This window comes from Oncorhynchus clarkii, chromosome 5 (genome assembly GCF_045791955.1).
Source record: "Oncorhynchus clarkii lewisi isolate Uvic-CL-2024 chromosome 5, UVic_Ocla_1.0, whole genome shotgun sequence".
Taxonomy (NCBI): Eukaryota; Metazoa; Chordata; class Actinopteri; order Salmoniformes; family Salmonidae; genus Oncorhynchus; species Oncorhynchus clarkii.
Window position 1 is genome coordinate 79858126 of NC_092151.1, and position 15894 is coordinate 79874019.

The 15894-nt window shown below is 42.6% G+C and overlaps 1 protein-coding gene and 1 pseudogene across 1 annotated transcript in view; one reads left to right on the forward strand and one right to left on the reverse strand.

The window, feature by feature from the left end:
• The window catches only part of LOC139409425 (phosphatase and actin regulator 1-like), a 47466-nt gene extending 41622 nt beyond the window's left edge, over positions 1 to 5844 (reverse strand). Inside the window, exon 1 of the mRNA XM_071154569.1 lies at positions 5711 to 5844. Within this exon, the coding sequence (XP_071010670.1) occupies positions 5711 to 5822 (112 nt within the window). The 5' untranslated portion in view covers positions 5823 to 5844. The remainder of the gene's footprint in view (positions 1 to 5710) is intronic.
• Positions 5845 to 8487: 2643 nt separating this feature from the next.
• Positions 8488 to 11935, forward strand: LOC139409769 (NAD-dependent protein deacylase sirtuin-5, mitochondrial-like; annotated as a pseudogene).
• Positions 11936 to 15894: the final 3959 nt, after the last annotated feature.

The window sequence follows — 15894 nt, forward strand, 5'->3', positions numbered from 1 at the left end:
GGTAGATAATATACAAAAGTGAAATAAACAATAAAAAATTTACAGTAAATATTACACATACAGAATTTTTTAAAAAAGTGACTCTCTCTCTTTACCTCTCCCCCTTCTCGCTCTCTGTACCATCTCTCCCATTCAGGGCTGTCTCAGTGGGCTGTCTGTTTTGGCAGGGTGTAGAGAAGAGCAGAGCAGGGTAATGAATGCGTTGGGGGAGATCTTGGTCTTTGTGAACAGAACAGCACTAAGCCCTGACCAAAATGACCTGATTTACCATTTACAATTGCACGCACACACACGCGCACATGCACACACACATGCAAACACACACATGCGCACACACACAGCTGCTTTCAGAATCGGTCTGGGTGGGTGGGGGAAGGAACACGGGAACGTTCAGCAGAGGAATGTCAAGCCTGATCAGAACATTTAGAATGTCAAGCCAGAACAGAACATTTAGAATGTCAAGCCAGAACAGAAGATTTAGAATATCAAGCCAGAACAGAACATTTAGAATGTCAAGCCAGATCAGAACATTTAGAATGTCAAGCCAGAACAGAACATTTAGAATGTCAAGTCAGAACAGAACATAGAGAGAGCGAGGAATGGGAGGACGAGGAGAGGTTAAGGAGATCAAGAAAAGAGAATGATATAGATTGTAAGCCTCATGGCCAAACTGAAGGATATAATATTGATGTGTACAGTCTGGCAGCAAGACGTGACAGAGGAGAGGCCCTGGTTTGGCTGTGACAATCTCTGAGCTGTGATGTCACACATCAAACACCAATGTACAGTACACACCCCATTTATTCTAAAGACCACCAAAGCCCCAACGGGTACCATATTTAGATAGAACCTTCATTTAAATATGTGCCATGTTTGCCACCAAGCACTCCTAGAAAAAAAGGTGCTATCTAGAACCTTAAAGGGGTTCTTCGGCTGTCCCCATAGGAGCACCCTTTAAAGAACCGCTTTTGGTTGCAGGTGAACCCTTTTGGTTCTAGGTAAAAACCCTTTTGGGTTCTGTCGTGGCGGAATCAGAATTATTTAGGTAACATTTATAAATAATGTTTTATTATTTTTATTTCATGCTTATGTGAGATATGTCATTAGAATGTCTATTTTTGGATAATACTGTTGGCAGGTTGCAGTTATCTGTTCTCTGTCAGGGTTCAGTTACTTGGGCCGCAGAGAGGGGAGAGGTCAAGCTTGTCTTCATATGTAAACATATCTTTTAAACCATGTGAATGGATCGATTGAGGGGGAACCAATTATCTCTTGGCTCCACAATGTCTGTGTGCCAGTCACTGTGTCTCTGTGATCTTGTCCAGGAGGGGTGTATTTGATATATGCCTGTTGATGAGGTTTTGTTTTATGGTCCTGAGAGCGAGATAAGAACATAGTTTAGGAGACAAAGCTGAACGATAATTTATAGCCAATGCTGTCTGGCTATGTGTGTCTTTGCTATAAAGGATCTCAGTTGCAATGTGTAAGGACTCTCAGAGAATTCATTTATAGACACTGAATTGATCTGAGAGTCACAGGGTTGTGATGAAGCTCATATAATTAAAGATGGACTTTATGATAACTCTGACTTGTGTGTGGTTTGCTCTCATGATTTGGTAAATACAGGAAATTTCCACTGTAGTTCCATGTAGAACCAGTTCCACAGAGGGTTCTACATGGAACCCAAAATGGTTATACATGGAACCAAAAACAGTTATGCCTTGAACCAAGAAGGGTTCTCGTATGGGGACAGCCAAAGAACCCTTTTGGAACCCTTTTTCTAGGAGTAGGGACTGTTGGGATACATTATGTGTTGGTACTATTAATGCTCCTGCATCTGTGAGTGCACACTATGTGGAGGAGGGTGAAAGCATTGCGTGGTTGTCTGTGAGAGACTAGTGAAGAGAATTCCCTCTTCTGAGGCCACCACAGGACACTATTTCACTCCCTGTGTTGTTTGTGTGCACACTTGTCCATGTCGAACTGATGCTGTTGAGTCTAGGGGTGCGTTTGTAAAATTCACCCTGACAACCTACTCCAATTTCAGAGCACTCTGGGTTGAGAGTGCTAGAGCGCAAAATATTTGAGGAATTTAAGAAATGTGGTTATTATAGCCTTTTTGAGGGCCCTAAGAGAGATTTGGTTAGTAGGTTCCCCACCATACGGGTACATTTTTGATGGCAGAGAGAAAAAAGTACATTTTAAAGTTCATTTCCTGCAATTCTACATATTTTGCCATGACTTATGCCATGTTCATATGACATCTGAGTGAGAGTGACTAACAAAATCAATAGGGATATTTTGGTATTTTATTAGGATACTCTTCCTGGGGTCCACACAAAACATGAAAGATTACATCATACAGAACATTAATAGACAAGAACAGTTCAAGGACAGAACTACATCAATTACAAAATGGCTCACATAGCCTACAGATCAATACATACACACACAATATCTAGGTCCAATAGGGGAGAGGCGTTGTGCCGTGAGGTGTTGCTTTATCTGCTTTTTAAAACCAGGTTTACTGTTTATTTGAGCAATATGAGATGGAAGGGAGTTCCATGCAATAATGGCTCTATATAATACTGTACACTTTCTGGAATTTGTTATGGATTTGGGAACTGTGAAAAAAACCCTGGTGGCATGTCTGGTGGGTAGGTTGGTGGCCATGATTACTACAAGTTTAGATAACTGGCTAGACTAATTTTACCAATCTAAAAATTGTTATCAGACATGGCTAATTGAGTGACTGTCAGTGACTGATAAAAGAAGAAAACGTTTCTAACTTCCACCTGGTGTATTCTACTATTCTAACTCTCAACAGTAAGTTGAGACCCCGACTGAGGTCCCTAAGCGACCGCTTATGTCGCTTATGCCTGGAGCCGGCCTTAGTTGTTATGACAGGTGTAAGTAAACATTGACAAAACATCTGAACTAAATGGTTGCCAGTAACACAGTTACAGTCACTCAACCTGCTTGTTAACATGAAAACAGCTTAGCAGCTCTACCAGCTCTGCTAGGGTAAGTCAAATGTTGATTGTTCTCTCATTTGTATCTGGAAGTAGCTAGAAAGCTAGCCAACTTTAGCCAGTTGGCATGGTTGCTTGACTGCTGAATACTCCGATCAACCCTACTCCTCGACCAGTGCATCCAAAATGAGCGCTTTGAATGCCACGAGAACGAAACACTGAATTCACAAACAACATTCTGGCAATGCTCTAAATGTACAAACGCCCAGAGCACACTCTGACTCTAGAGCAGTGGTATTCAAACTTTTTCAGTGGGGACCCCATTTTTTCAGCCAGAATTTCTGGGGACCTGATTTTTTCCCCCCACTAATTTCTTGCGACCTCACCCCACCCAAAATCTAATGACACAGCCTTAAAATCTGTAAATGTACATTTTTATATAAACAAATAACCTTCATTGCGTTTTCATCTCATCAAAATGAAAAGAAAACAATAAATACATTTACTCAATAAAATTGCATATTTCAAATGATCTTTCTCAAAAACGTTGTACTATTATTTTTTCCTACACCCCGCATTTTTAAATATATTTTTTTACATTTTGAGACCCATTAGCAGTCGCGACCCCGACTTTAAATAAAACTGCTCTGGAGTGAATTTAGGAACGCACCCTAGCTCTCCTCAGGTGAGGAGCCATGGTCTCAGCCCATCAGCTTTGGCCCACTCGGCCCACACTCTTTGCATGAGCTGATCATGCACAATCTGATTGGCGGAAAAGATCTACCTGATCCTGCACTGGCTAGCCAGGCCCGATGCATGCTCTTGTATTCCTAGAAATAAGACCTTGTCCCGCTGGCGGTTGCCTACAGTGCAGGTCAGAGGTGGGTGTACGGTACGGGTGTATGGTAAAAGTGAGTAGTGTTCATTGTTGTTTTGGCTGGGATTTGCCTTTGTTTATTATTTGTTAGTAGTCGTTATTATTATTCCCTGTATGGTTACTACTGGGTTATGTATGTTACATTACATTTAACATGTTTGTTTATTTCACACAGTCCTTTGTTTTATTCATCACTATCACTGTTGTACTATTGCTTTCAATAATCTAGTCTATTCCTTTGCACAATTGCACTGTTTATATCCATGTTATTACATATTGTTATTCTGTTGCATTTACTGCATCCATTTATATTCATTATCTCTCATTCTTTGTACCCTTTCAGACCATTTCCATGATCATTACTGCTGTTTGACAATAAAGTTTCCTGTGTGTGTTAACTCTCTGAGGTTGCCTTATTCTGAGAGGCGGGTTGGTGGGAGCACTGTCTGTGAGACTATGAGGGGGTGGGTAAGAACTCTGTTTAAGACGAGCATGTGGATGATTCCATGTACAGCGTATCCTGGAGCACAAATGGAGCCATGTGTGACTGTTGCAGGCTACTCTACATTTAATCTGTATACAATTGTCAACTAGAATAATGCATTCACCGCAAGCTTAGGCTACATTAAAGTAATTTATGTAAATGTATCTAACCCAACTCCCAAATCAATTATAATCCATAATGGAATACCGAATAAATTCAGCAAATAAACTGAACACTAGGAAAATACCTCGATAAGACAAATGTGCCAGGTAGAGCAGAATAATAGCCAGTATGTGAGGCTTCCTCCACCGAGAGTTGGCATCTGTCGGATAGGGAGAATATACGCTCACTGCACACCACGTGACTGGGATTTATAACGATGGATAGGGGGAGTCGTTTGACACACATCCACAAACCTTAGAGTACGGTTACCCATATATTATGAATATCTGTCTGACGTGAATAATCTGATGTGTGGAAAATAACATTCGTACTAATCAATCGGGGTCCGCTGTCTGTCGCGTGATTTGGAACGGTGGCAGTTTCAGTTTAAGCACCATGACAGAGAGGACAGCTCCTGCGCGTGACGCGTGTAGCCTACAGGCTGTTGGCTATTGTAGATGCAGAATAGGCTACTATCGTCGGTCACACAAACCCCAAAACAGAAGCAACGTCTAAAATTGGATCTGGTCAGTCACAGTGAGAATGTAGCCTAGATTATAGAACAAGTCCAGCTGCATTCATGCAAGTGAGTCGAGTCATCCACATATGCTCTGGCATATGGAAATCTGCAAACCAGCTAGAAGCCGCACAGTCACACTATCTAACTAAAGATAGTAATGGATTCAGCTGCAGAATATTGGGTTTAGATTTAAAATGTATGGCCAGTTGGTTAGAACCTAATCGACAACAGTGCAAGATAACAGACCCTTTCATTGTAAAATCATTTCATCGACATTATTTTGAAAATCCTCTTCATACTATAGGCCTATAATGTCATCTTAAATATAGCCTACACGTTGGAAACCAATCTAAATACAAGACTATATTCGCTCAGCTGCCTGATGTACAATGCATGAAGGAGGCACTGTGTGCATAGTTATCACATTCCCATCAAGCCGCAGCGCAGCTCTGAACAGACAGACTATAACGTCACATATAGTATGTCATAACACAATCCTCTCCATTTGATAGCATACAATTGGCAAAATGGGGAGAAAAATACATCACATAGTTTTCCATGACACGCATCTCCTTGAGCTACTGTCTGTAACACAATGAGTCGAACCGCGAACCCCACATCTAGCCAACCACTAGGTACACGCAGTCAGACAGTGCGTGTATGTCTGTGCGGCGGTGCGCGCGTGTTTCACCTACCTGTCTCCAGGTGGAGAGAGAGACGCGCCTCGGTGATGTAAGGCGTATCGCTCTTGGACCGGACTCTCCGGATCGGCCGACGGTCTATCTCATCCTCCGGTAACGCCGCCATTTAGGTGTCCTCGGTCGGGCAACGTCTGTCCACGGGCAACCGGTGGGACTGAGCGAGACGACACTCGGCGCCGCCACCGCTCATGCACGGGCAGACGGTGTAGGTGGGGCGGTCGATGAGAAACGGAGGTGACGGGAAGAGGGAGAAAGAGAGATGGGCGAACCACCTCCAATGGCACGAGATGAGCAGTGACATTCGATTAGAAGAAGTCCCTCCTCCCTTCTGAAAAAAATAAAGAGTAATACACACACACTTTCCTTGTCTGCCATAGCACAGAATAACACATAGTTGCTATTGTGAGAACACATCATCAGTATAAATCCGTATAATTGGGGATCCTATCCTCAGACTGTTTGGCCCTTTCTCTCAGGTATCAAACCTTACCCTACTACACGATGGGAGTTAGATGTCTAGACTTTCGGTCTTCTTCATTATGGCGTATTATGTTGGATTCCACAGCCTTCATGGCAGGGGTTTCTAGTAGTTGTCAAGTGATCTGTAAGCAAACACCAATCTACATGCATCACCCCCATGCCATCTGATAGCTGCTATTCTCCAACTATTTTCTCTAATTTGAAATCAAGCTCACGCCATCTAGTGGATGGTACAATGGACAGAATGGAACCAGAAGTGTCGAAGATATGCAAACACGAACGAACTCATTGTCATTTACAGCGTGTTTTTCTATTTGTCACCTGATTTGTTCATCTCAAAAATTTTAATCCTGTAATCAAATTATGTCAAGCGAATGAAAAAAACAACTGTGTCAACTAATAGCACTTTCCAATCACAATACAGAACACAACACACCTCTTACATATACCGCCTAAACAGGGTAAGGACATGGATAAATTCCAGCCTGGTCTCATAGACTAGACATAACATAGTAAATGAATGACTGAATCAACAACATTTTATTTTCGTGCCCATCCCTTATGGGATTAATTGAAACATAAACAAACATTACAATACTTCACAGTGTTAATTCAGTGATAACTCTTCCAGTGATCTGTGCAGTGCGCACAGCATAAAAATAATGACAAATAAATCAATACACAATAGTTAATGAGGTTATCCAAGCAATAATAATAACCCTAGAGCAGTACAGATAAATGAAATATGTGGCTAATGCTCTCCTTCTTGGTCAAATAGCCCTTACACAGCCTGGAGGTGTGTTTGGTTGTCCTGTTGAAAAACAAATGATAGTCCCACTAAGCGCAAACCAGATGGGATGGTGTATCGCTGCAGAATGCTGTGGTAGCCATGCTGGTTACGTGTGCCTTGAATTCTAAACAAATCACAGACCGTGTCACCAGCAAAGCACCCCCACACCATCATACCTCCTCCATGCCTCATGGCGGGAACCACAAACGCGGAGATCATCCGTTCACCTACTCTGCGTCTCACAAAGACACGGCGGTTGGAACCAAAAATCTCAAATTTGGACTCATCAGACCAAAGGACAGATTTCCATCGGTCTAATGTCCATTACTCGTGTTTCTTGGCCCAAGCAAGTTCTCTTCTTCGTATTGGTGTCCTTTAATAATGGTTTCTTTGCAGTAATTCGGCCACGAAGGCCTGATTCACGGAGTCTCCTCTGAACAGTTGATGTTGAGATGTGTCTGCTACATGAACTCTGTGAAGCATTTATTTGGGCTGCAATCTGAGTTGCTGTTAACTCTAATGAATTTATCCTATGCAGCAGAGGTAACTCTGGGTCTTCCTTTCATGTGGCAGTCCTCATGAGAGCCAGTTTCATCATAGCGCTTGATGGTTTTTGTGACTGCACTTGAAGAAACTTTAAAAGTTCTTGAAATGTTCTGGATTGACAGACCTTCATGTCTTAAAGTAATGATGGACTAGTGTTTCTCTTTGCTTATTTGAGTTGTTCTTGCCATAATATGGACTTGATCTTTTACCAAATAGGGTTATCGTCTGTATTGCACACCTACCTTGTCACAACACAACTGATTGGCTCAAACGCATTAAGTTGGAAAGAAATTCCACAATTAACTTTTAACAAGGCACCGCTGTTAATTGAAATGCATTCCAGGTGACTACCTCATGAAGCTGGTTGAGAGAATACCAAAAGTGTGTAAAGCTGTCATCAAGGCAAAGGGTGGCTACTTTGAAGAGTCTCAAATACAAAATATTTGATTTGTTTAACACATTTTTGGTTACTAGATAATTCCATGTGTTATTTCCTAGTTTTGATGTCTTCACTATTGTTGTACAATGTAGAAAATAGTAAAAAATAAAGAACAACCCTTTAATGAGTAGGTGTGTCCAAACTTTTGACTGGTACTGTATTTGGATTCATCAGGGGGTGCTGCAGCACCCTCAGTACCTCTACTTCTTGTGGCTATGCTGAACACAGCCCTGTGCTTGAGTTGCATTGGATACTAGATAGCTGTCATCTACAGAGCTCAAGAAACCTTTGCATGCCCAAAGTAATTGTCCCTCTGGGATAAATCATGTTTTTTGTCTGAATTGAATTAAGTTCAATGTCCTTTGCTGTGTCAACATCTGTGGGGTGCAGGTATTCTGGTGACCCATTACTTCTTAATGTGTGTGTCACATATGTGTATTCTCTCTTCCTGTGTTCTTTTTATAATGTGTGTATTCTCTCCTCCTGTCTGTCCCAGCCCTGAGTTAGTTAACCCTGATGATTGTATGTCAGTGCACCAGTAGAGGCATCACCTCTCAGCTGTGTGTCCGTCTCAAAGAGCCCCGGACCCAGGGCAGACAGGATATGGCCAGACACAGCTCAGGTAGGACTAGTACACAGACACGCACGCTCGCACGCACGCACGCACGCACGCACGCACGCACGCACGCACACACACACACACACACACACACACACACACACACACACACACACACACACACACACACACACACACACACACACACACTGCATGTGTTTTCAGACCTGGCAGCGTTCAGGGACTTGTTCTCTAAAGCCAAACACGTGGCCATCTTGACGGGATCATGGTTGAGCGCAGAGAGTGGGGTCCCAACCTTCAGAGAAGTAAGCTTCTGGAGGAAATGGCAAGCCCAGGTAAACACACACCTGCTCAGGCATTTCAGTTGAATGCATTCAGTTGTACAACTGACTGGGTATCTCCCATCCCAAATGGAACCCTATTCCTGTTATATTGCAATACTTTTGACCAGGGCCCTCTGTTTCTTCCTGTTTCTCCCTCTCCCTTTCTCCACCTCCGCTCCCGCCCCCTCTCTCTCTTTCTTCCCTTGTTTCTCCCTCCTCCTTCTCCTTCTTCCCATTTTCTCTTTTTCTATCTTATTGTCTTCTTCCTCTCTTCCCCTACATCAGGACCTGGCCACCCCTGGTGCATTCAGTCAGAACCCATCCAAGGAGTGGGAGTTCTACCACTACCGGAGAGAGGTGAAGAAATGCAATTTACTGAACATGTTTAATTTACAATGGTATAAGTGAAAGTACAACAAGACATTTATACAAAAATTCATACATTACATGTCAGGTGATGCTGAGGAAGAGCCCCAACCATAGCAGAGTGTGAGGCGCGGCTGCAGAGACAGGGACGCCGCGTCACCGTCATCACACAGAACATCGACGAGCTGCACTACCGCGCCAGATCCACCAACGTCCTGGAGATACACGGTATTGTAACCACGGAAATGTCACTCAGGCTGACTTTCACTGTCCCGAATAGCTAGCTAGTAGAGTCACGATAATATTGCGATGTCACTGTCACTGTCACTGGGGGTGCGTCCCAAATGGCACCCTATTCCCCATGAAGTGCACTACTTTTGACCAGAGTTCTACAGGTGATAGGCAATAGTGTGCCATTTTGGGGTGTAAACCTGTGTCTGATTAGCTAGTAGTGATTATTGGGGGGCTCATGTTATTGAAGTGTGTCTTCAGAGAATATTGTTGAAGGCTAGTTTCATTCCATTGTTTAATAGTCACTTCATCCTGGGTAGTAGTCTAGGCTGTAGATATACCATATAAACTTTCACAGACTTCAAAACAATCTCTACACAGTGTTCTCAGCTTAGGGAAGCCTGATCAAGACAATTTAGAGATGTGAAAGCAATTATATTTCTGTAGAAATTGATTATTCGCCTCATCTAAAAACATGCTTTCCCTCAATCTGGGTACTAACCACAGTAGTTAGCTAGATCTGGGTACTAACCACAGTAGTTAGCTAGATCTGGGTACTAACCACAGTAGTTAGCTAGATCTGGGTACTAACCACAGTAGTTATCTTGATCTGGGTACTAACCACAGTAGTTATCTTGATCTGGGTACTAACCACAGTAGTTAGCTAGATCTGGGTACTAAGCACAGTAGTTAGCTAGATCTGGGTACTAACCACAGTAGTTAGCTAGATCTGGGTACTAACCACAGTAGTTAGCTAGATCTGGGTACTAACCACAGTAGTTAGCTAGATCTGGGTACTAATCACAGTAGTTAGCTTGATCTGGGTACTAACCACAGTAGTTATCTTGATCTGGGTACTAACCACAGTAGTTATCTTGATCTGGGTACTAACCACAGTAGTTATCTTGATCTGGGTACTAACCACAGTAGTTAGCTTGATCTGGGTACTAACCACAGTAGTTATCTTGATCTGGGTACTAACCACAGTAGTTATCTTGATCTGGGTACTAACCACAGTAGTTATCTTGATCTGGGTACTAACCACAGTAGTTATCTTGATCTGGGTACTAACCACAGTAGTTAGCTTGATCTGGATACTAATCACAGTAGTTATCTTGATCTGGGTACTAACCACGGTAGTTATCTTGATATGGGTACTAACCACAGTAGTTAGCTTGATCTGGGTACTAACCACAGTAGTTAGCTTGATCTGGGTACTAACCACAGTAGTTATCTTGATCTGGGTACTAACCACAGTAGTTAGCTTGATCTGGGTACTAACCACAGTAGTTAGCTTGATCTGGGTACTAATCACAGTAGTTATCTTGATCTGGGTACTAACCACAGTAGTTATCTTGATCTGGGTACTAACCACAGTAGTTAGCTTGATCTGGGTACTAACCACAGTAGTTAGCTTGATCTGGGTACTAGACTAGTCTGTAGATGTTGTATGGCTACTTTTATTTGTGTCTGGTTCCCTCGTTCTTTGTTTACTGTCTCTCTCTCTTCTTCTCTTTCTCTTCTCTCTACTAATCCTTCTCCTTCTCTCCTCATCTGTCGGTTTCTGTAACCACAGTCAGTCTGGCACATTATTATTGTCTACTGTCACTCTCTTCTCTTTTCTAATCTCTCCTCTCTTCCTCCTCTCCTCCTCCTCCACAGGCAGTCTGTTTAAAACCAGCTGTATGAACTGTGGTAATGTTGCGGTCAGCCACAAGAGCCCCATCTGTGCTGCCCTGGAGGGCAAAGGGTAAGTCACAGTCATAGTCAGGTCAGCAACTTGTTGGTAACAGTATTTATTTATTATGGCTGTCTCTCTCTCGCTTTGTCTTTCTCTCTAGTGCAGCAGAGTCAAACACCAGTGATACTCAGATCCCTCCTCATCACCTACCCAGGTGGTACAGTTTAGAAATGTAATGTACAGTTTAGAAATGTAATATTGATTGATTTGGTTTGTTAATAACGTCACCTTTAGATGGCAGTAGATCACAATCATATGAATTGTTGTGGATCCCCAAGTAGGGGACAGGATGGAGTGTTCTAACTTGATTGTGTGTGTGTGTACCTCACCAGGTGTAAGCAGGGTGGCTTTAGTGGTCCGCTCAGGCCTGATGTGGTCTGGTTTGGGGAGACTCTGGACTCTGACATCCTGACTTGGGTTGAAGAGGAACTAGACCGCTGTGACCTCTGCCTAGTGGTGAGGGAGTCTGTCTGTCTGTCTGTCTGTCTGTCGCTCTCTCTCTCTGTCTGTCGCTCACTGTCTGTCTGTCTGTCTGTCTGTCTGTCTGTCTGTCTGTCTGTCTGTCGCTCACTGTCTGTCTGTCTGTCTGTCTGTCTGTCTGTCTGTCTGTCTCTCGGTTTGTCTGTGCTATAATCCTGCCTTATCCCGTGTCCTGTGTGAATTTAAGTATGCTCTCTCTAATTCTCTCTTTCTCTCTTTCTTTCTCTCTCTCAGAGGACCTGAGCCCAAGGACCATGTCTCAGGACTACCTGGCATGATGACTCCTTGCTGTCCCCAGTCCACCTGGCCGTGCTGCTGCTCCAGTTTCAACTGTTCTGCCTGCAGCTATGGAATCCTGACCTGTTCACCGGACGTGCTACCTGTCCCAGACCTGCTATTTGACCATGCTGGTCATTTATGAACATTTGAACATCTTGGCCATGTTCTGTTATAATCTCCACCCGGCACAGCCAGAAGAGGACTGGCCACCCCTCATAGCCTGGTTCCTCTCTAGGTTTCTTCCTAGGTTTTGGCCTTTCTAGGGAGTTTTTCCTAGCCAACGTGCTTCAACACCTGCATTGCTTGCTGTTTGGGGTTTTAGGCTGGGTTTCTGTAGAGCACTTTGAGATATCAGCTGAAGTAAGAAGGGCTATATACATTTGATTTGATTTGATTTAATACCGCAACACGGCAAGGGCCTTTAAGCTACCATTCTGGATTGGTGTATTTGCATGATTTAACCTATATCTTGTTAATTTCTCTCCCCCAAAAAGTCTATGACATGAAGTCCAATATATCAACCTCAATGTTTCCCTTTGCTAAGGGCTTTCCATCCGATACCAATGCATTAGATCTGGATACAAGATAGACACATAGATAGGTCATGGTTGTATTGTTAAAACCAGGAATAACCAAAGTCTGTATCACCATAATCTGATTTACATTGAACCACAATAGTTAGCGAGATAGAGTGCTTCTGAAATTAAGTCGGTGCGGACACTAGGGGCCAGTGTTGAGCTGTTTTGGGTAGTTTTTCCAGTTTGGAATGAGGGGTAAAGCTAATATTGTTGATTTACCCCCACCTGCTGTGCTGGAGTCCTGAACCAAATCTTGTCATTCATTTGTTGTGACCACTAGATGGCGATAGTAAAGCCATTTACAAACCAGAGCACCCAATTTGAAGAAGACAATGCTCTGTCATTGGCTGATTGCTCCCAAGCTATAGGAATCCTCGTCCAGTTGACTACATTAAAATGGTGGAAGCCCTGAATGGCACTGCCCATGCTAAAACAAGCTTTTGGGCACAAGAGTCCTCTATCTATTTCTATGGTCTCTACACAGCCAGAGAAAAGCCTTATTCATTCCTGTTTGGGTTGGAGAACCTGATGTATCTTTTGTAAAAGAGGATGTGTTCTCTATAACCTACCTGGTATTACATTGAAAACTCTTATGGTAAGTTTGAGTGGTTCTGAAGCCTGGTCCCTCTCTAGTTCTGACTTCATGTGAGTGTTCATTCATGTGTCTGTTTCAAGATTCAAGTTTGATTAGTCATATGTACAGGATACACATGGTATACACTGTCCAATGAAATGCGTACTTGCAGGTTCCTTCTCGACAATGAAACAACAATAAGAAATAATAGAAGAAAATTATATGAACATAAAGCAAATGGCTCGGTAGAATATAATAAACATTTTAGCAAAAGTATAATACAGGAAGGCACAATTTATAGTCCAATATTTACATGTGTTTTGGGGGTATTGGGGGGCGAGTGTTTAAGAGCAGTTGCCATAGAATTTAATGTTCATTTCTCTACCATAAGCCTCCTCCAATGTCATTTTAGAGAATTTGGCAGTACGCCCAACCAGCCTCACAACGTGTGTGGCACCGTGTGAGCGGGAAGTTTGCTGATGTCAACGTTGTGAACAGAGTGCCCCATGGTGGCGGTGGGGTTATAGTATGGGCAGGCATAAGCTATGGACAACGTACACAATTGCAATTGTAGCAATGGCAATTTGAATGCACAGAGGTACTGTGACAAGATCCTGAGGCCCATTGTAGTTCCATTCATCCAACACCATCACAACATGGGTCAGCATGATAATGCACGGCCCCATGTCGCAAGGATCTGTAGACAATTCCTTGAACCAGTTCTTCCATTGCCTGCATAATCACCAGACATGTCACCCCTTGAGCATGTTTGGGATGCTCTGGATCAACGTGCTCTGGATCAACATTCCACAGGCCACAATCAACAGCCTGATTAACTCTATGCGAAGGAGATATGTCACGCTGCATGAGGCAAATGGTGGTCACACCAGATACCGACTGGTTTTCTGATCCATGCCCCTACTTTAAAAAAAAAGTTATCTGTGACCAACAGACACGTGTCTGTATTCCCAGTCACGTGATATCCATAGATTAGGGCCTAATGCACTTATTTTAATTGACTGATTTACATCTATGAACTATAACCCAGTAAAATCGTAGAAAATGTTGCATGTTGCGTTTATATTTTTGTTCAGTATTCATACTGTATCTGCCTCAATTACCTCGTACCCCTGCGCATCGACTTGGTACTGGTACCCCGTGCATAAGTTATCGTTTGTCATTGTGTATTTATTCCTCCTGTAATTATTTTTCTATTTGTCTAGTATTTCCTTTGTTTTTTTTTTTGTTGGGAAGAGCCATAAGTAAGCATTTCACTGTTAGTAAACAGGTAAACCTGTTGTTTACCAAGCATGTGACAAATAAAATGTGATTCGATTTCATTTGTGGTTTACTCAATCCAAAGAATGGTCCATTATACATCACAATCTGGGTCAGGTGGGCGTCATTTGGAAGCTTATTCTATTGCCAACATGACTAGCTAAGTTATAAAATAGGATCTTACAGCGTTAGGCTTTCACAAGGCACTTCAGAGAAACAGAGAGTCATTTTGGTGCACATCGAATGGAGTCATGAGTGCATTCAGGAGGGTGTTCCATGGCTTAGTTTCTTTCAAAAAATATCAAACATAGACTCATTCTTTTAAGAACAACTCAGGGTATGACATGTCATCTTCTAACTGTACATCAAACGATCGTAAACGCTGATACTGTATATGACATTCGTTTTATGATATTGAAATGTGAAGTGCATATTTGGACTCACGGGTGTTTTGGTTTGCTTATATGACATCAAAGTGGAGTTTATTATAATCCTCAACATCTCATGTTCCAGAACGCAATGAGTCCGCTTGATTTGCAGCATTCCCCTCTCTCTGACAACAAAACATGTGCAAAAGTAGCCCAATTAGCAAGAGGGATAGGGACATCTGATTTGACTGGTGGTCACCTTTTGGAGCGCTGTCAGTTGTATCCCATACAGTGCTGTAAAGCCACGACCCTGAGCTCTGATGTCATGTACAGCATTTCACTTTACAGCCACTGCTTCTAATTTAGGTGCTTATCATTGGACAAATCTGCCATTTTAAGGGCTACAACTGTTTTAGAACGAAAGGAAATTCATTGATGATGAATGGAAATGAATGAAAATGATATTGTGTGTGCCGAGCGGTTGGCACTTTGTGTGTGTTCATGGTATGCTCTGGATCTGTCAGAGGAAATAATGTACAAACCAGTGGAGGCTGCCAAGCCGAGGATGGCTCATAATAATGGTTGAAACAGAGTAAATGGAATGGCATCAAACACCTGGAAATCATGTGGTTGATGTATTTGCTACCATTCCATTCCACTTATTCCGCTCCAGCCATTACCATGAGCCCGCTCTCCCAAATTAAGGTGCCACCAATCTCCTGTGGTACAAACCCATACTTCAGTCCACATCATCCACAGTCTCTGTGTGCATGCGTGTGAGACAGCGAGACAGAGAGAGTGATGTGTGTGTGTGTTAGGGTTGGGTCTGCATATGATAATATCGAGTATTTGCGATATTTGACATTGACGATATATGGTTGAGAAATCGTGATGTGCAAGACGATACCCTATTTGAACTTTACAAATCAAACCTGTATCAATATGTTCTAAATGAAGTCTAAATGAATTAACTAGGCCTTGTTTTTTTTCGCTATAAGAGTATTTATCATGAGAAGGTGACTATAATATCATAAATAAGCACACAAATAGCACAGTCTGGAATTATTTTGTCATTAACTGTAAAATGCATACTATTTGGGTGATTTGTATGTTGTGTGTGTGGTG